This window comes from Capra hircus, chromosome 8, assembly GCF_001704415.2.
Source record: "Capra hircus breed San Clemente chromosome 8, ASM170441v1, whole genome shotgun sequence".
Classification (NCBI taxonomy): Eukaryota; Metazoa; Chordata; class Mammalia; order Artiodactyla; family Bovidae; genus Capra; species Capra hircus.
In genome coordinates, this window is record NC_030815.1 from 76,041,805 (window position 1) to 76,055,621 (window position 13,817).

General features: G+C 40.6%; 1 protein-coding gene across 2 annotated transcripts in view; it reads right to left on the reverse strand.

Annotated features, from left to right (window-relative positions):
* The window catches only part of RASEF (RAS and EF-hand domain containing), an 88,579-nt gene that overhangs the window by 39,157 nt on the left and 35,605 nt on the right, over positions 1 to 13,817 (reverse strand). For both annotated transcript variants that reach the window (XM_018052404.1, XM_013966147.2), the window contains exons 4-6: positions 8,020 to 8,115; positions 2,691 to 2,768; positions 484 to 599 (exon numbers count right to left, since the gene is read on the reverse strand). In XM_018052404.1, the coding sequence (XP_017907893.1) occupies positions 484 to 599; positions 2,691 to 2,768; positions 8,020 to 8,115 (290 nt within the window). The remainder of the gene's footprint in view (positions 1 to 483; positions 600 to 2,690; positions 2,769 to 8,019; positions 8,116 to 13,817) is intronic.

Sequence of the window (13,817 nt, forward strand, 5' to 3'; positions counted from 1 at the left end):
GCATGTTCATATTTATAATACTCCTATATAAATATCTACATGTATCCTCTTTATGTATAATTACATGCCTTTGTGTGTACATATGTGTATTAGATCCTATATTATTAACACCATATTGCAAGACTAAAGCATAGTAAAAATAAAATGACTTGCCTATGTTGCAGGGCTGGAATTTCTACCTTCAAAGCACCTCAGTTAGCACTGCCTCTTGATACTTGAGGTATATTCTTCTGCTCCCATTTAATTCAAACATGTCTACGCCCTGCACTGTTCTGAGCAGTCAATAATTTAATTAATCAGTTTGTTTTTTTAAAAATTAAAAACTAGATCTGACACTAAACATAAAATCTTTAGAAAGCAAAGAAAATATTAGCAAAGTTAATAAATAACCCCTTATTACTACATAGCTAAGCTTCATTCACATGGATGTTACCCTAATAAACATTCCATTCAAACTACAAAGTAAAATGTGAAGTTTCATACCTTTCAGAATTCAGACTCTGATCAGCATAATCACTTTTCAAAGAATCTAATTCACTCTGAAGAAAGGCTATGTTTGTCTGTGCTTCTAAAAGATCTTTCTTAACTTTCTGATTTTCCTAGAGGAAAGGAACAGTGCAGGTCATTAGACTCAGAGTTTCTTCCACCGGGAGACGTGAAGTCAAGTACAGTGTAACTTTCCCACATGTCACTCTCACCCCTCCACAGTCTTCAAACCTTGGTGTTCAAAGAACTAATTATCAATTCAAGGTAATTTTAAATTTTAATAAAGTATTAAAATGTCAAAACTAAATCCTCAAAGTTGTTGTTGTTCTTCTTCTTTTTAAATACTTGGGCATTTGGTGCAAAACTACAACAGTAAGAGTTTATCATGAGGATACTTTAACATGTCATTGGTAAAACAATGGAGACCAAACATTTAAACATCTGCTTTACTTAATGAGAGCTGTGGAATTACTGATAGTGTGTGGAATTGACAGTATCTATTACCAAGTAGATGGGCTACTTTTCATAATAAATCCTATCACCTAACATTGTTAAGTTTTACACTTAAAAATAAGCCTGTGCAGTTAGGAAATTTCTATATTTTTCTTAAAAACAAAAGAACAAAAAAAAAATCACTGGAAGTTTCTGGTTAAATATGGTAGACTGGGCACATGAATTAGTCTTCTTTCCCTTTTGAGACCCTATTAACATGAAATACCAAAGGAAAAAAACAAATAAAAGAATGGAAGAGGGGCCAGTCAACAGTCAAGTGATCTAAAAACATTGCTGGAAAAAGGAAACTGGATGGCAATGCACTGACAAAGGGAAGCAAGAAGGGGAAAATGAGGTCCAGATGATAGGTGTTGAAGGTTCTGCTGTAGAGCAGAGCGGAGACAATTAATTGGTCAGACAGAAGCCCAGAGAATGAGAAGAGGGCTGAAAACAGAGATTAAAATTGTATATTAAGTCATGCTGCCTCTCAAGCCCATACCTGCTCTTACTCTAGGAAAGAAGAGCAGAAAGCCAGAGCTGATTCCAAAGGCAACAAGTTATTTAAAAATAACGGAATGATTCCCCAAAGGAAAGCTAAGACTTCTCTTTGTACATATCCGTGCCTCATGCATATGGTAACTGGGGTTCCATGTCTGACAGCCAGCTTTACATACAGAGCTTCAAGGAGACTGTCTTTCAGAAGAGAGGCCCTGAGGTAAACAGAGATATTTGCCTAGCTGCACAGGAATCATACATTGGCTACCTGAAATGGTCAGAAATTCCAAGGTGACATTTGGGTAGCAAATTTAAAAAGCAATCAATCCAATAAGAATTGAAATCTCCTGGACTCCAAAACTTCTCCAATATTTTCAGGAGAAGAAAAAACAAATTCCATGTACTGGAAAGAATAGATAGAAGTTGCAAGGTATCAGGGATATGAAGATGACAGAGTTTGTTTTATAAGTAGCCAAAAACCCCACCAAGAGAGTCCAAGAGAAGTAAGCAACTCTTTAAAGTCATGATTCAAGCACAAAACCAACTAACAGGTAGCAAAATCTGGAACTGGTAGTGCATAAATGGATCCTAACTGCAAACCTGGGGGACCTTCTCTTTTTGAGTGGCACAGGGATAATAAGTGGAGAGAAATAAATGCAATTCTAGCTCATTCATGCTCACTTCTTGGCTCTGCAGGGGAGACTATTTAGATTTATAATAAAGGAAATATTCATTATTGGCTTTCAGTGTTTGAGTCAACCTGGAAACTAAAGAAAATGAAGATGATGAAACAGATATAGATATTATCAGTTCTGGCAACAGAAATACTAGAGATATTGTCAGCAGAAGATGGAAAGGGACAGCAAGAGGAAGGATAGGGCAGTAAGACCTCATCTTACAAAGCTAGGGAAACAGATCTGAGTTGATGTTATATGAATGCAGGGGTTAACTAATAAATGTTTAAAGGCCACATAATCATTGCTCTGAGTAAAAAATAAATAAAAGCATTTACAGTAGGTATTAGGTAATAGATTGAGGGAAAAGTCTGCCAAAATTGTAACACCTTTAGTCGGAAGTATTTCGAAGACTCTCTAACTGTAGTATTAATTTCTCTTTAAGTTTTTATTCCTGGAACACTGAAATCATAGCATGATTTTATTTAAGAAACAGTAGTCTAACAGGAAATACATTACCGAAAATGAAAAGGTAATTCTTACCATTGATAAGTCATAAATTTGTTTCTTTAATGCAGCCACATCTTGTTTCTGACTTATGTGTTTTGATTGTTCTTCTAGCTGAAAAAGCAAGTAAAAGTTGAGCATTTACAAATTCACTTTTAGTTGGTTCCATTAAGTTTAGGAATATATTCACATTCAGATATGGGAATTCTAAACATCTTCAATTTTGAACATTATACAACCATATAAGTCATTAAATGTAATCCATAAGAATTTGAAATTTTGCTTTAAATAATTAAAATCATAGAAATGGGGGTTTATTTATTTTTGCCAGGTCCTACTTAAAAAATTTATTTATTTTAATTGGAGGCTAATTACTTTACAATATTGTGGTAGTTTTTGCCATACATTGACATGAATCAGCCATGGGTGTACATGTGTTCCCCTGTTCTGAACCCCCCCCCCCCACCTCCCTCCCCATCCCATCCCTTTGGGTTGTCCCAGTGCACCGGCTTTGAGTGCCCTGTTTCATGCATCAAACTTGGACTGGTCATCTATTTCACATTTGGTAATATACGTGTTTCAGTGCTATTCTTTCAAATCATCACACACTTGCCTTCTCCCAGAGTCCAAAACTCTGTTCTTTATATCTCTGTCTCTTTTGCTGTCTTGCATATAGGGTCATCATTACCATCTTTCTAAATTCCATATATATGCGATAATATACTGTATTGGTGTTTTTCTTTCTGATTTACTTTACTCTGTATAAGAGGCTCCAATTTCATCCACCTCATTAGAAATGACTCAAATCCGTTCTTTTAATAGCTGAGTCATTGTGTATATGTACCACAACTGTCTTATCCATTCATCTGCTGATAAGACATCTAGGTTGCTTCCATGTCCTAGCTATTGTAAACAGTGTTGTGATGAACACTGGGGTACATGTGTCTCTTTCAACTCTGGTTTCTTTGGTGTGTATGCCCAGCAGTGGGATTGCTGGGTCATATGGCAGTTCTATTTCCAGTTTTTAAAGGAATCTGCACACTGTTCTCCATAGTGGCTGTACTAGTTTGCATTCCCACCAACAGTGTAAGAGGGTTCCCTTTTCTCCACACCCTGTCCAGCATTTATTGTTTGTAGACTTTTGGATAGCAGCTATTCTGATCAGCGTGAGACGGTACCTCATTGTGGTTTTGATTTGCATTTCTCTGATAATGAGTGATGTTGAGCATCTTTTCATGTGTTTGTTAGCTAACTGTATGTCTTCTTTGGAGAAATGTCTGTTTAGTTCTTTGGCCCATTTTTTTTTATTGGGTTGTTTATTTTTCTTGTATTGAGCTGCATGAGCTGCTTGTGTATTTTTGAGATTAATTCTCTGTCAGTTGCTTCGTTTGCTATTATTTTCTCCCATTCTGAAGGCTGTCATTTCATCTTGCTTATAGTTTCCTTTGTTGTGCAAAAGCTTTTAAGTTTAATTAGGTCCCATTTGTTTATTTTTGCTTTTATTTCCAAAACTCTGGGAGGTGGGTCCTAGAGGATCCCGCTGTGATTTATGTCAGAGAGTGTTCTGCCTATTTTCCTCTAGGAGTTTTATAGTTTCTGGTCTTACATTTAGACCTTTAATCCATTTTGAGCTTATTTTTGTGTGTGGTATTAAAAACTGTTTTAGTTTCATTCTTTTACAAGTGGTTAACCAGTTTTCTTAGCAACACTTGTTAAAGAGATTGTCTTCTCTCCATTGTATATTCTTGCCTCTTTTGTCAAAAACAAAGGTGTCCATAGGTTTGTGGATTTATCTCTGGGCTTTCTATTTTGTTCCATTGATCTATATTTCTGTCTTTGTGCCAGTACCATACTGTCTTGATGACTGTAGCTTTGTAGTAACTTTGAAGTCAGGCAGGTTGATTCCTCCAGTGCCATTCTTCTTTTTCAAGATTGCTTTGGCTATTTGAGTTTTTTTGTGTTTAAATACAAATTATGAAATTATTTGTTTTAGTTCTGTGAAAAATACCATTGGTGGCTTGATAGGGATTGCATTGAATATATAGATTGCTTTGGGTAGTATACTTATTTTCACTATATTGATTCTTCCAATCCATGAACATGGTATGTTTCTCCATCTATTTGTGTCCTCTTTGATTTCTATCATCAGTGTTTTATAGTTTTCTATACATAGGTCTTTTGTTTCTTTAGGTAGATATACTTCTGAGTATTTTATTCTTTTCATTGCAATGGTGAATGGAATTGTTCTCTTAATCTATTATGGGCAGTGTGGGGTCAATTCAGTTTAAGATAGTTCCTTGTTCCAGCTTGTACTTGTTCTCAAGGTCTATAGGCCCCCTCCAATGCATAGTCAATGTTAACTACAGGGTTTAATCTGTTGCACCTGTCACTTCCAGAGCAGTTCCCTCTTGTCTGTTTATTTTGCAAGTCTCTTCAATGCCTAATTTCTGCCCTGACACAAGGGGGAAAGGGGGTCACTTATTTAGGCTCACTTGTTCAGTTGTGCTGTGGGGAGGGAGGGACACTGCAAACAAATATTGCTGGTGTGTGTGGGGAGTGCCTGCAGTGTATGGACCACACTGAGTCTGCCACAGCTCAAGGTAGCATGTGCTTCCCAGGTCTATACTGCTCAGGCTCCAGGGTGCTCTGCAAGGGCATTGTCTGAAGTGGGACCTACATTTCATACGTTTCCCAGGTCTAAGTCCGTCAGGTTCTTGTGTACTCTGCAAGGGCATAGACATAGATTGGTGTGCATTTTGCACCCTTCCCAGGTCCGAGCAATTCAAGTGACCAGGTGCTTGGTGAGAGCACTGTCCTGGGGGACTGTGCATCTTAATCACCTCCCTGGTCCCAGCCACTCAGGGTGCTTTGTGAGAGCACCATCTCAGATGTGCCATGTGTCTCCTCTGGGGAGCTGATCTCAGGCTGCAACCCTCCTGGCAGATGTCAATCCTGTCCATCCAGGATCCCATGAAGACATGGTTAGCAACTAGAAGCATGCTCACAGTTTGGTGGAAGATGCTGTCTCTGGGGCTGAGATTGTAGCAGCCCCTTGCCTTCCGGCTCTGGCTGTCACATGCCTGCCTCCGGGAGGGTGGGGCGAAGGGGCTTGTGTGCAGTCAGCTAGCTCTCTTTTGCTATTCATTCAATCCATTGTTTTGTGAGTGGGCTAGGCTGAACATTAGAGCTTTTGCGGGAAAGTTCTCTTTTTTTTTTTTTCTCTCTCTGGTGATCCCACAGTTTGGGTTGCTCACTTCACGTTAGCTTCTTCAGATTGCCCTCAGGCATTCAGACTCAGTCCTTACTTTAAGCACTGATGATATAGCCTGCATCTGTTTGCCCAGTGCCCCACTCACTGGTGGTGGATGCAGGTGTCTGGGCTACTGCTCCACTGGCAGTTGAGGTTAGGCTTTGAACAAGCTATTAAACCTGGAACTCAATGTCCTCAGTGGTAAAAGTGGGAAACTTATACTTTCCTCAGAAAAAGTTTGAGAATTCAATTTTCTTAAATAATGAAGAAGAGGTTAATAAGCTACACAGTCAATAAAACATCAGTTATTATGGTTAGACAGGACAGTTTATTATTAATCCCATTTTACAGATGAGAAGCTAACCATCAGAATCATGAAGCCAACTGTCCTAGGTGTTACAGGAAGGAATTGGCACAGCCTCGATAAAGACTCAGGTCTCATCACTCCTGACTCTTACTGTTCAGTGCCTTTTTGGTCTTTATCATTATGTTGTATGAGGGCAAGAAATTCTTGTGTCTCCTCTTTTTTTATTAAAATATTTCTTTATTTATTTTTGGATGCGTCAGGTCTTAGCTGTGCATGTGGGATCTTTGTTGTGGTGGGTAGGCTCCAGAGTGCTTGGACTCAGCAGTTGCAGCCTGCATGTTTAGTTGCCCCATGGCATGTGGGATCTTAGTTCCCGGACCAGGGACTGAACACGTGTCCCCTGCAATGGCAGACAGATTCTTAACCACTGGACCACCAGTGAAGTCCCTCTGTGTCTCCTCTTGCAAACTTTATCTTAGTATAATGATTTGGGATGACATGGAAATAAGTAAGGACAGGGACTAGGAGAATCTATGACTCTAGCATAAAGCAAAGGATTGGTTCAATCAAATTCTGTAATACAAGTATTGTATTATGGTCTAATGACCTCTGGAAATCACATATAAGGTTGACATTGATAATACTTTTCCAAGAAGAATGCTGGGGAGAATTCTTAATATGTCAGAGGTTTAAATTACAATAACCCACAAAATACGTTTGTCACTTAATCTCATTCAGTATGAGCACTGAAAGGAGCATTAAAGGTTATCGTACGACCGATAAGAGAAGCAAAGTGATGTGCCCACATTCACAGTGCCACTTGCAGGGACGACTATTTCTTAAGTACCTGTTTTCATTTTAGCTAAGATATTTCTATTAGTTATGGAGACAATCCACATGCAGGAAGTGAATCCAATACTTTGCTGGAGAAAATGTATATCAGCAGGTGAGAGCCTATTTATTTTAAGCAAGACTTCCCAAACTGCATTCAGTGATGTCAACTTGGCAGCTTGAAATTGGTAATGGTGGAAATATTTATACTATGGAAATTGGCAAATATCAGAAATCCTCCTTCTTTCCTCCCCTTTCCAGAGCCTGCTTTTTTTTTTTTTTTCAGGCTGTGCCAGGTATGGCATGTGGGATCTTACCCCCATCAGGGATCTAACCCACAACCCCTGCAAGGGAAGCTCAGAGTACTAACCACTGGACCACAGGGGAATTCCTCCAGAGCCTGTTGTTAAACACCTACCAGCACACCACACAGTAAAATGGACCCTAATCTTTAGAAAACAAATAGAACAAAGGCCAAAACCAATCACACCTTTGCTTTCATTTCAACAGGTTCTCTCCCACCCTGTGCTCTGATCAGGGGTCCTCTAGATCTGGAACTTGCTACAGAGAAGAGAAATATTCATTTCATTTAATAAATATCCAGTGAATACATGTAACCTGTAGTAAGCTGGTGAAGGACTACATGACCAGGAAAGACTGTTGCTGCTGTCATGAGAAGACAGTCCACCAGACACATGGGACTCAAGGGCACTTGGTAAAGACATGGAAAGAAAACTGAGGTTTGATGGACAACTGTTCAAGGGATCAGAAACATCCATTAGATCTATGCAAAAGATATGCTGCCCGTAGAAAAAGAAATTGAGGCCTTTAAAAAAATTCTTGCCAAGGAGTCCAATTTGATTCTGATATCTGATCCATCCACAGCTTCAATATGATTCCCTATGTTTTTAGTTGCTAAAAATTTAGACACACTGAGATACTGAAGTTATCCCTCAGTCGAGCTGCCCTATACCTACCTTCTTGAGTTTCTTTATCGTCACCTGTAGGTCTCCCACTTCTGTTTCATATTGACGCCTGAGGTCACTCAGGGCTTCCTCAGCTTTGCGTTTTTCCTGGGAAAAAAAACCACACACACAACAAAACCAATTTGTTGATTTAAATAGGCTCTTCAAAATACTATAGGTGAGAAACATTTTGTGTCAAACCAAGAGAGTTGGACTATAAAGAAAGCTGAATGCCAAAGAATTGATGCTTTTGAACTGTGGTGTTCGAGAAGACTCTTGAGAATCCCTTGGACTGCAAGGAGATCCAGCCAATCCATCCTAAAGGAAATCAGTCCTGAATGTTCATTGGAAGGACTGATGTTGAAGCTGAAACTCTAATACTTTGGCTGCCTGATGTGAAGAGCAGACTCATTGGAAAAGACCCTGATGCTGGGAAAGACTGAAGGCTGGAGGAGAAGGGGACGACAGAGGATGAGATGGTTGGATGGCATCACCGACTCAATGGACAAGAGTTTGAGTAAACTCCGGGCGTTGGTGACGGACAGGGAGGCCTGGTGTGCTGCAGTCCATGGGGTTGCAAAGAGTCAGACACGACTGAGCAACTGAACTGAACTGAAATGAAGGCTGATCCCAAATCTTCTACACAGACATGGTGAGAAGGCATAAGGGAAGTAACCAAACTTAAGATGCCCAGCACTTCCAGAATGGAAACCTACAAGAGTGAAGGAACTGCAGAATCCTACAACCTATATATACACATTACCTGGGGTGACACCTCTAAGGCCACTACTTGATTGTGATAGAGGGCTGTAGCACATCGATTAACTAGCTAATTAAATACTGCTATGTTTAATGAAAAGCTCTGGCTCAGCCAAGGGCCCCATCACTTGCCTGAGTCCCATCATGTTATCAGGACTCAGGAAGACCTGGTGTGTTCACTGTTTTTCCAAGGCCTCCCTGGTGGCTCAGATGGTAAATAATCCACCTGCAATGCAGGAGATCCAGGTTCGATCCCTGGGTTGGGAAGATCCTCTGAAGGAGGGCATGGCTACCTACTCCAGTATTCTTACCTGGAGAATCTCATGGATAGAGGAGCCTGGTGGGCTACAGTTCATGCGGGACACAAAAGAGCTGGATACAGCTGAGTGACTAACACTACTACTTTATCTTCAGTTCAGTTCAGTCGCGCAGTCGTGTCCAACTCTTTGCGACCCCATGAATCACAGCACGCCAGGCCTCCCTGTCCATCACCAACTCCCAGAGTTCACTCAGACTCATGTCCATCGAGTCAGTGATGCCATCCAGCCATCTCATCCTCTGTTGTCCCCTTCTCCTCCTGCCCCCAATCCCTCCCACCATCAGAGTCTTTTCCAATGAGTCAACTCTTTGCATCAGGTGACCAAAGTACTGGAGTTTCATCTTTACCATCATTCCTTCCAAAGAAATCCCAGGGTTGATCTCCTTCAGAATGGACTGGTTGGATCTCCTTGCAGTCCAAGGGACTCTCAAGAGTCTTCTCCAACACCACAGTTCAAAAGCATCAATTCTTCGGCGCTCAGCCTTCTTCACAGTCCAACTCTCACATCCATACATGACCACAGGAAAAACCATAGCCTTGACTAGGCAGACCTTAGTCAGCAAAGTAATGTCTCTACTTTTGAATATACTATCTAAGTTGGTCTTAACTTTTCTTGCAAGGAGTAAGCGTCTTTTAATTTTATGGCTGCAGTCACCATCTGCAGTGATTTTGGAGCCCCCAAAAATAAAGTCTGACACTGTTTCCACTGTTTCCCTTATCTAAATACAAATCACACCAACTGCAAATTTCCATGCAAAGTGCTGCTTACAGGCTGGTACTTCTCATATGTATTGCCCCTGGTACAGAGAATGGCAAAAGGGCACCCTTGGAGGTCAGGGGCTGTAGCTCTCATGAGCCTAAATAGCTCTTAATTTTCTTTTTCTCTTAACATATTATGGAATTTTATATCCTGTGTTCTGTATTCCAGTAAAGTTTTAAGTTTATAATGTAAAACTGAGTGTAATAAGACCTAAATAAACAGAGAATATATTAAGTATGTGGATCATTCATTATTATTAAGATGCCAGTTCTCCTCCAATTGATCTATAGATGCAATGAAGTCCAGCCGAACCCCAGCAGAGTTTTGTTTTGTTTTTTTTTTTTAAACTGACAACCTGAGTCTTGGAGAAGGAAATGTCAACCCATTCCAGTATTCTTGCTTGGAGAATTCCATCGACAGAGGAGCCTGGAAGGCTACGGACCATGGGGTTGCAAAGAGTCGGACACAACTTAGCAACTAAACAACAAACAACAACCTGATTCTATGGAAATTGAGGACCTAAAATAGCAACTTTAAAAAAGAACAAAGTTGAAGAATTAATTTTACTTGATTTCAAGAGTTATTTATGAAGAAACAGTCATCAAGACAATGCAATACCAGCATTGTTGCCATTGTTGTTCAGTCGCCGAGTCGTGTCCAACTCTTTGTGACCCCATGGAACAGAATGGAAAGCCCAGAAATAAACTCAACACAGATAAAGAAAAATGATTTTGGACAAAGTGCAAAGGCAGTTCAACCGAGAACAGACAGTATTTTCAACAAATGGGCTGAAACAATTAGACATGCACATGCAAAAAAATACAAACTTTGATCCATGCCTTGCAAAATGGATCCTAAATATGAAACCTAAAACAATAAAACTCAGAAGAAACATGGGAGAAAAATCATTGCGACCTTGGGTTAGGCAAAGATTTCTCAAATATCAAAAGCAGGATACATGAAAGAAAAAACTGACAAACTGCACTGAAAAAAACCCCCAAAATGTCTACTCTTTTAGAGACACTGTTAGGAGAATGCAAAGATAAGTCACAGTCTGGGAGGAAATATTTACAGATAAGAATATATAAACAACCCCTAAAACTCAATAATAAGAAAACCACCAGGGACTTCCCTGGTTCCCAGCTGTTAGCACTTCATGCTTCCACTGTGAGGGGAACAGAGTTGATCCTTGTTTGGGGATTTAAGAACCCACACATTTTGCCCTGTGGTGTGGCAAAAAAAAAAAAAAAAAAAAAAGAAAGAAAAAAGAAGGCAACCAAATGGAGTTTTAAAAATGAACAAAAGATTCTGACAGATGCTTCACTGGAGAAGACAGCAAATGGTTCTGACAAGGAGGGGCTGAGAGGCAGGCATGACACAGGGGCATGGAAACCAGCAGTATGCGAATGTAACCATTATCTTGACAGTGATGGTGGTTCCTCAGTATATACACAAATCTCATCATATTCTACTCCTTGAGTATATACAGTTTATTGCCTGCCCATTACACCTCCATAAAGCTGTTAGAGCATTTATTTTTTAAAAACTCTAATTGACACAATGGGCTAAACACTACCTGTGCAAGAGCAGTCAAGGTCAGGAGGAGGTGAATGTGGCTGGAGGACTATGGCATGGCACTGGGGAGAAGGGAAGGCTTTCTCTGAGCTTTGCAAAATTTAGGAAAGTGGAAAGGAGTCATCCAGGCCAAGAAAACAGCTGGAGTGAAAGCACAGCAATGAGCCGTGGAGAGCCAGGCGAGACATGCTTAGTAGAGGTAAGTTATGGAAAGTCTTCAATCAGCCTAGACATGTTATTCCAGACAGACTAGGAGACTGGGACAGACTAACAAATAGGTGTCATCCCACGGTCAAATGTGCTCTGCTGGCAGCGTGTGCTGAGGTTTTCAGAGACTGTGTCTGTGCAGTGACTCACTGGCTGCTTATGCCATTTCTGTGGGACACAGCAATGCTGCTGTGGATGCCACGTAAGCACCACCCCTGTACCAGAGCCAAGGAAAGCGAGGAAGATGTTATAATGAACAAAACATGAAGTTATAACGGGTGGTCTGTGGTCAGGTATCCACTGTGTGCTAGTGTGTGCTTAGTCATGTCTGACTGTTTGCAACTCTATGGACTGTAGCCCACCAAGCTCCTCTGTCCACAGAATTTTCCAGACAGGAATACTGGAGCAGGTTGCCATTTCCTACTCCAGGGGAGTTCCCCACCCAGGGATCAAACCAGCATCTCTTCTGTCTCCTGTACTGGCAGGAGGATTCTTTACCACTGTGCCACCTGGGAAGCCTGGGTATCCATTACCAACAACCAATTTGGGAAATGCTTAGCTGGATGAGGCAGAGATTTACTGCAGAACAAAACATGTGCTTGATATGTGCAATGAATGAATGAGTGCAGATTAAATGGCTGGAGAGGGGAAAGGCAGAAAAATTAGGATGTTGTTGTTTTTAGACTAGAAAGATAAAGGGCTAACAAAAGAATGAGATAACCATTACATTAACCCTGGACCATGGACTCTGAGCCATTTACATGACATGATATCCAAACAGTTATTAAACACGTTCTTAAGAGATAAGAGAACAAAGAGACCTGAAGGCATATATGTGGTAAAGCAAAGCAAGGTGAAGAATCTGAAAGGTCATAAGGTATGCAGAGCAATGGGAAGAGGAGAATGGTAACAGCCATGGTGCCCCTACCACGCCTCAGCACTAGGCTAGGCATGCATATAGACCATCAGGCTCCACCCTCCTTAAAGCAGGTTGGTGGCTTATCCTATCTAAAGTTGGAACAACAAAGGCTCAGAGGTCAGGTGATTTTTCCAGTGCCACCTAACTGAGATGGGGCAGAGCTGGGAGGCAAACTAAGCCCTGCGGTTTAGTTGCTAAGTCCTGTCCGACTCTCGTGACCCCTGGACTGTAGCCCACCAGGCTCCTCTGTCCATGGGATTCTCCAGGCAAGAATACTGGAGTGGGTTGCCATGCATTCCTCCAGGGGATCTTCCCAGCTTGGGAATCGAACCCAGATCTCCTCTATTGCAGGTCTATCAGAGGTCTTTCTCACTCAATTTTTTCCTTCTCAGAGTTAATGGGGAAAATAAACAGGAAAAAGAGAATGTTCAACCTAACGTTAGCTACTCAAAAGAAATATGTCTCTTTTCTGTTTTCAGTAAACATTAATCACTCAAATATACTTTATAACGAAGAAAGACAATTATTTCTCCTATGGAAGTCACTAAAGGTAACACCCAACTTCCAACTATGAGAGTTCCTGTACTGATAAATAAAAGCATATCCCACCGTAATAGAGTGTTTTAACTTCATTGTAATCTAGATTTATTTACTTTATATTATTTATTTATTTGACTGCCCCAGGTCTTAGTTGCAGCATGTGGGATCTAGTTCCCTGACCAGGGATCAAACCTGGACCCTCTATATTGGAAGCTTGTAGCCTTAGTCACTGGACCCCAGGCATGTCCTTGTAATTTAGATTTAAAGGAGTAGTGGCCATGGGCTGAGAGACAGTGGTATTAAGGGTGAAGCCAACCTCCTCTAAGAAGATGGGTTCGGCCTTCTCTTTTAGGCCTCAGCTCTCCTGTCCCCTGTTCAAGGAGGCCCCTGACCTCCAAGTCTGAAGCAGCCTGTCTACCACACATGATATTTCTTTTTTTTTTTTTTTTTAGGTTTATAGACTAAGGGATGTTTTTATTTATTTTTTTCTTTTCTCAGTTATCTCTCTCTTTTTTTTAATTATTCTTTTTTTTTTAATTTTTTATTTTTTTTTTAAATTTTAAAATCTTTAATTCTTACATGCGTTCCCAAACATGAACCCCCCTCCCACCTCCCTCCCCACAACATCTCTCTGGGTCATCCCCATGCACCAGCCCCAAGCAAGCTGCACCCTACGTCAGACATGGACTGGCGATTCAATTCTTACATGACAGTATACATGTTAGAATTCC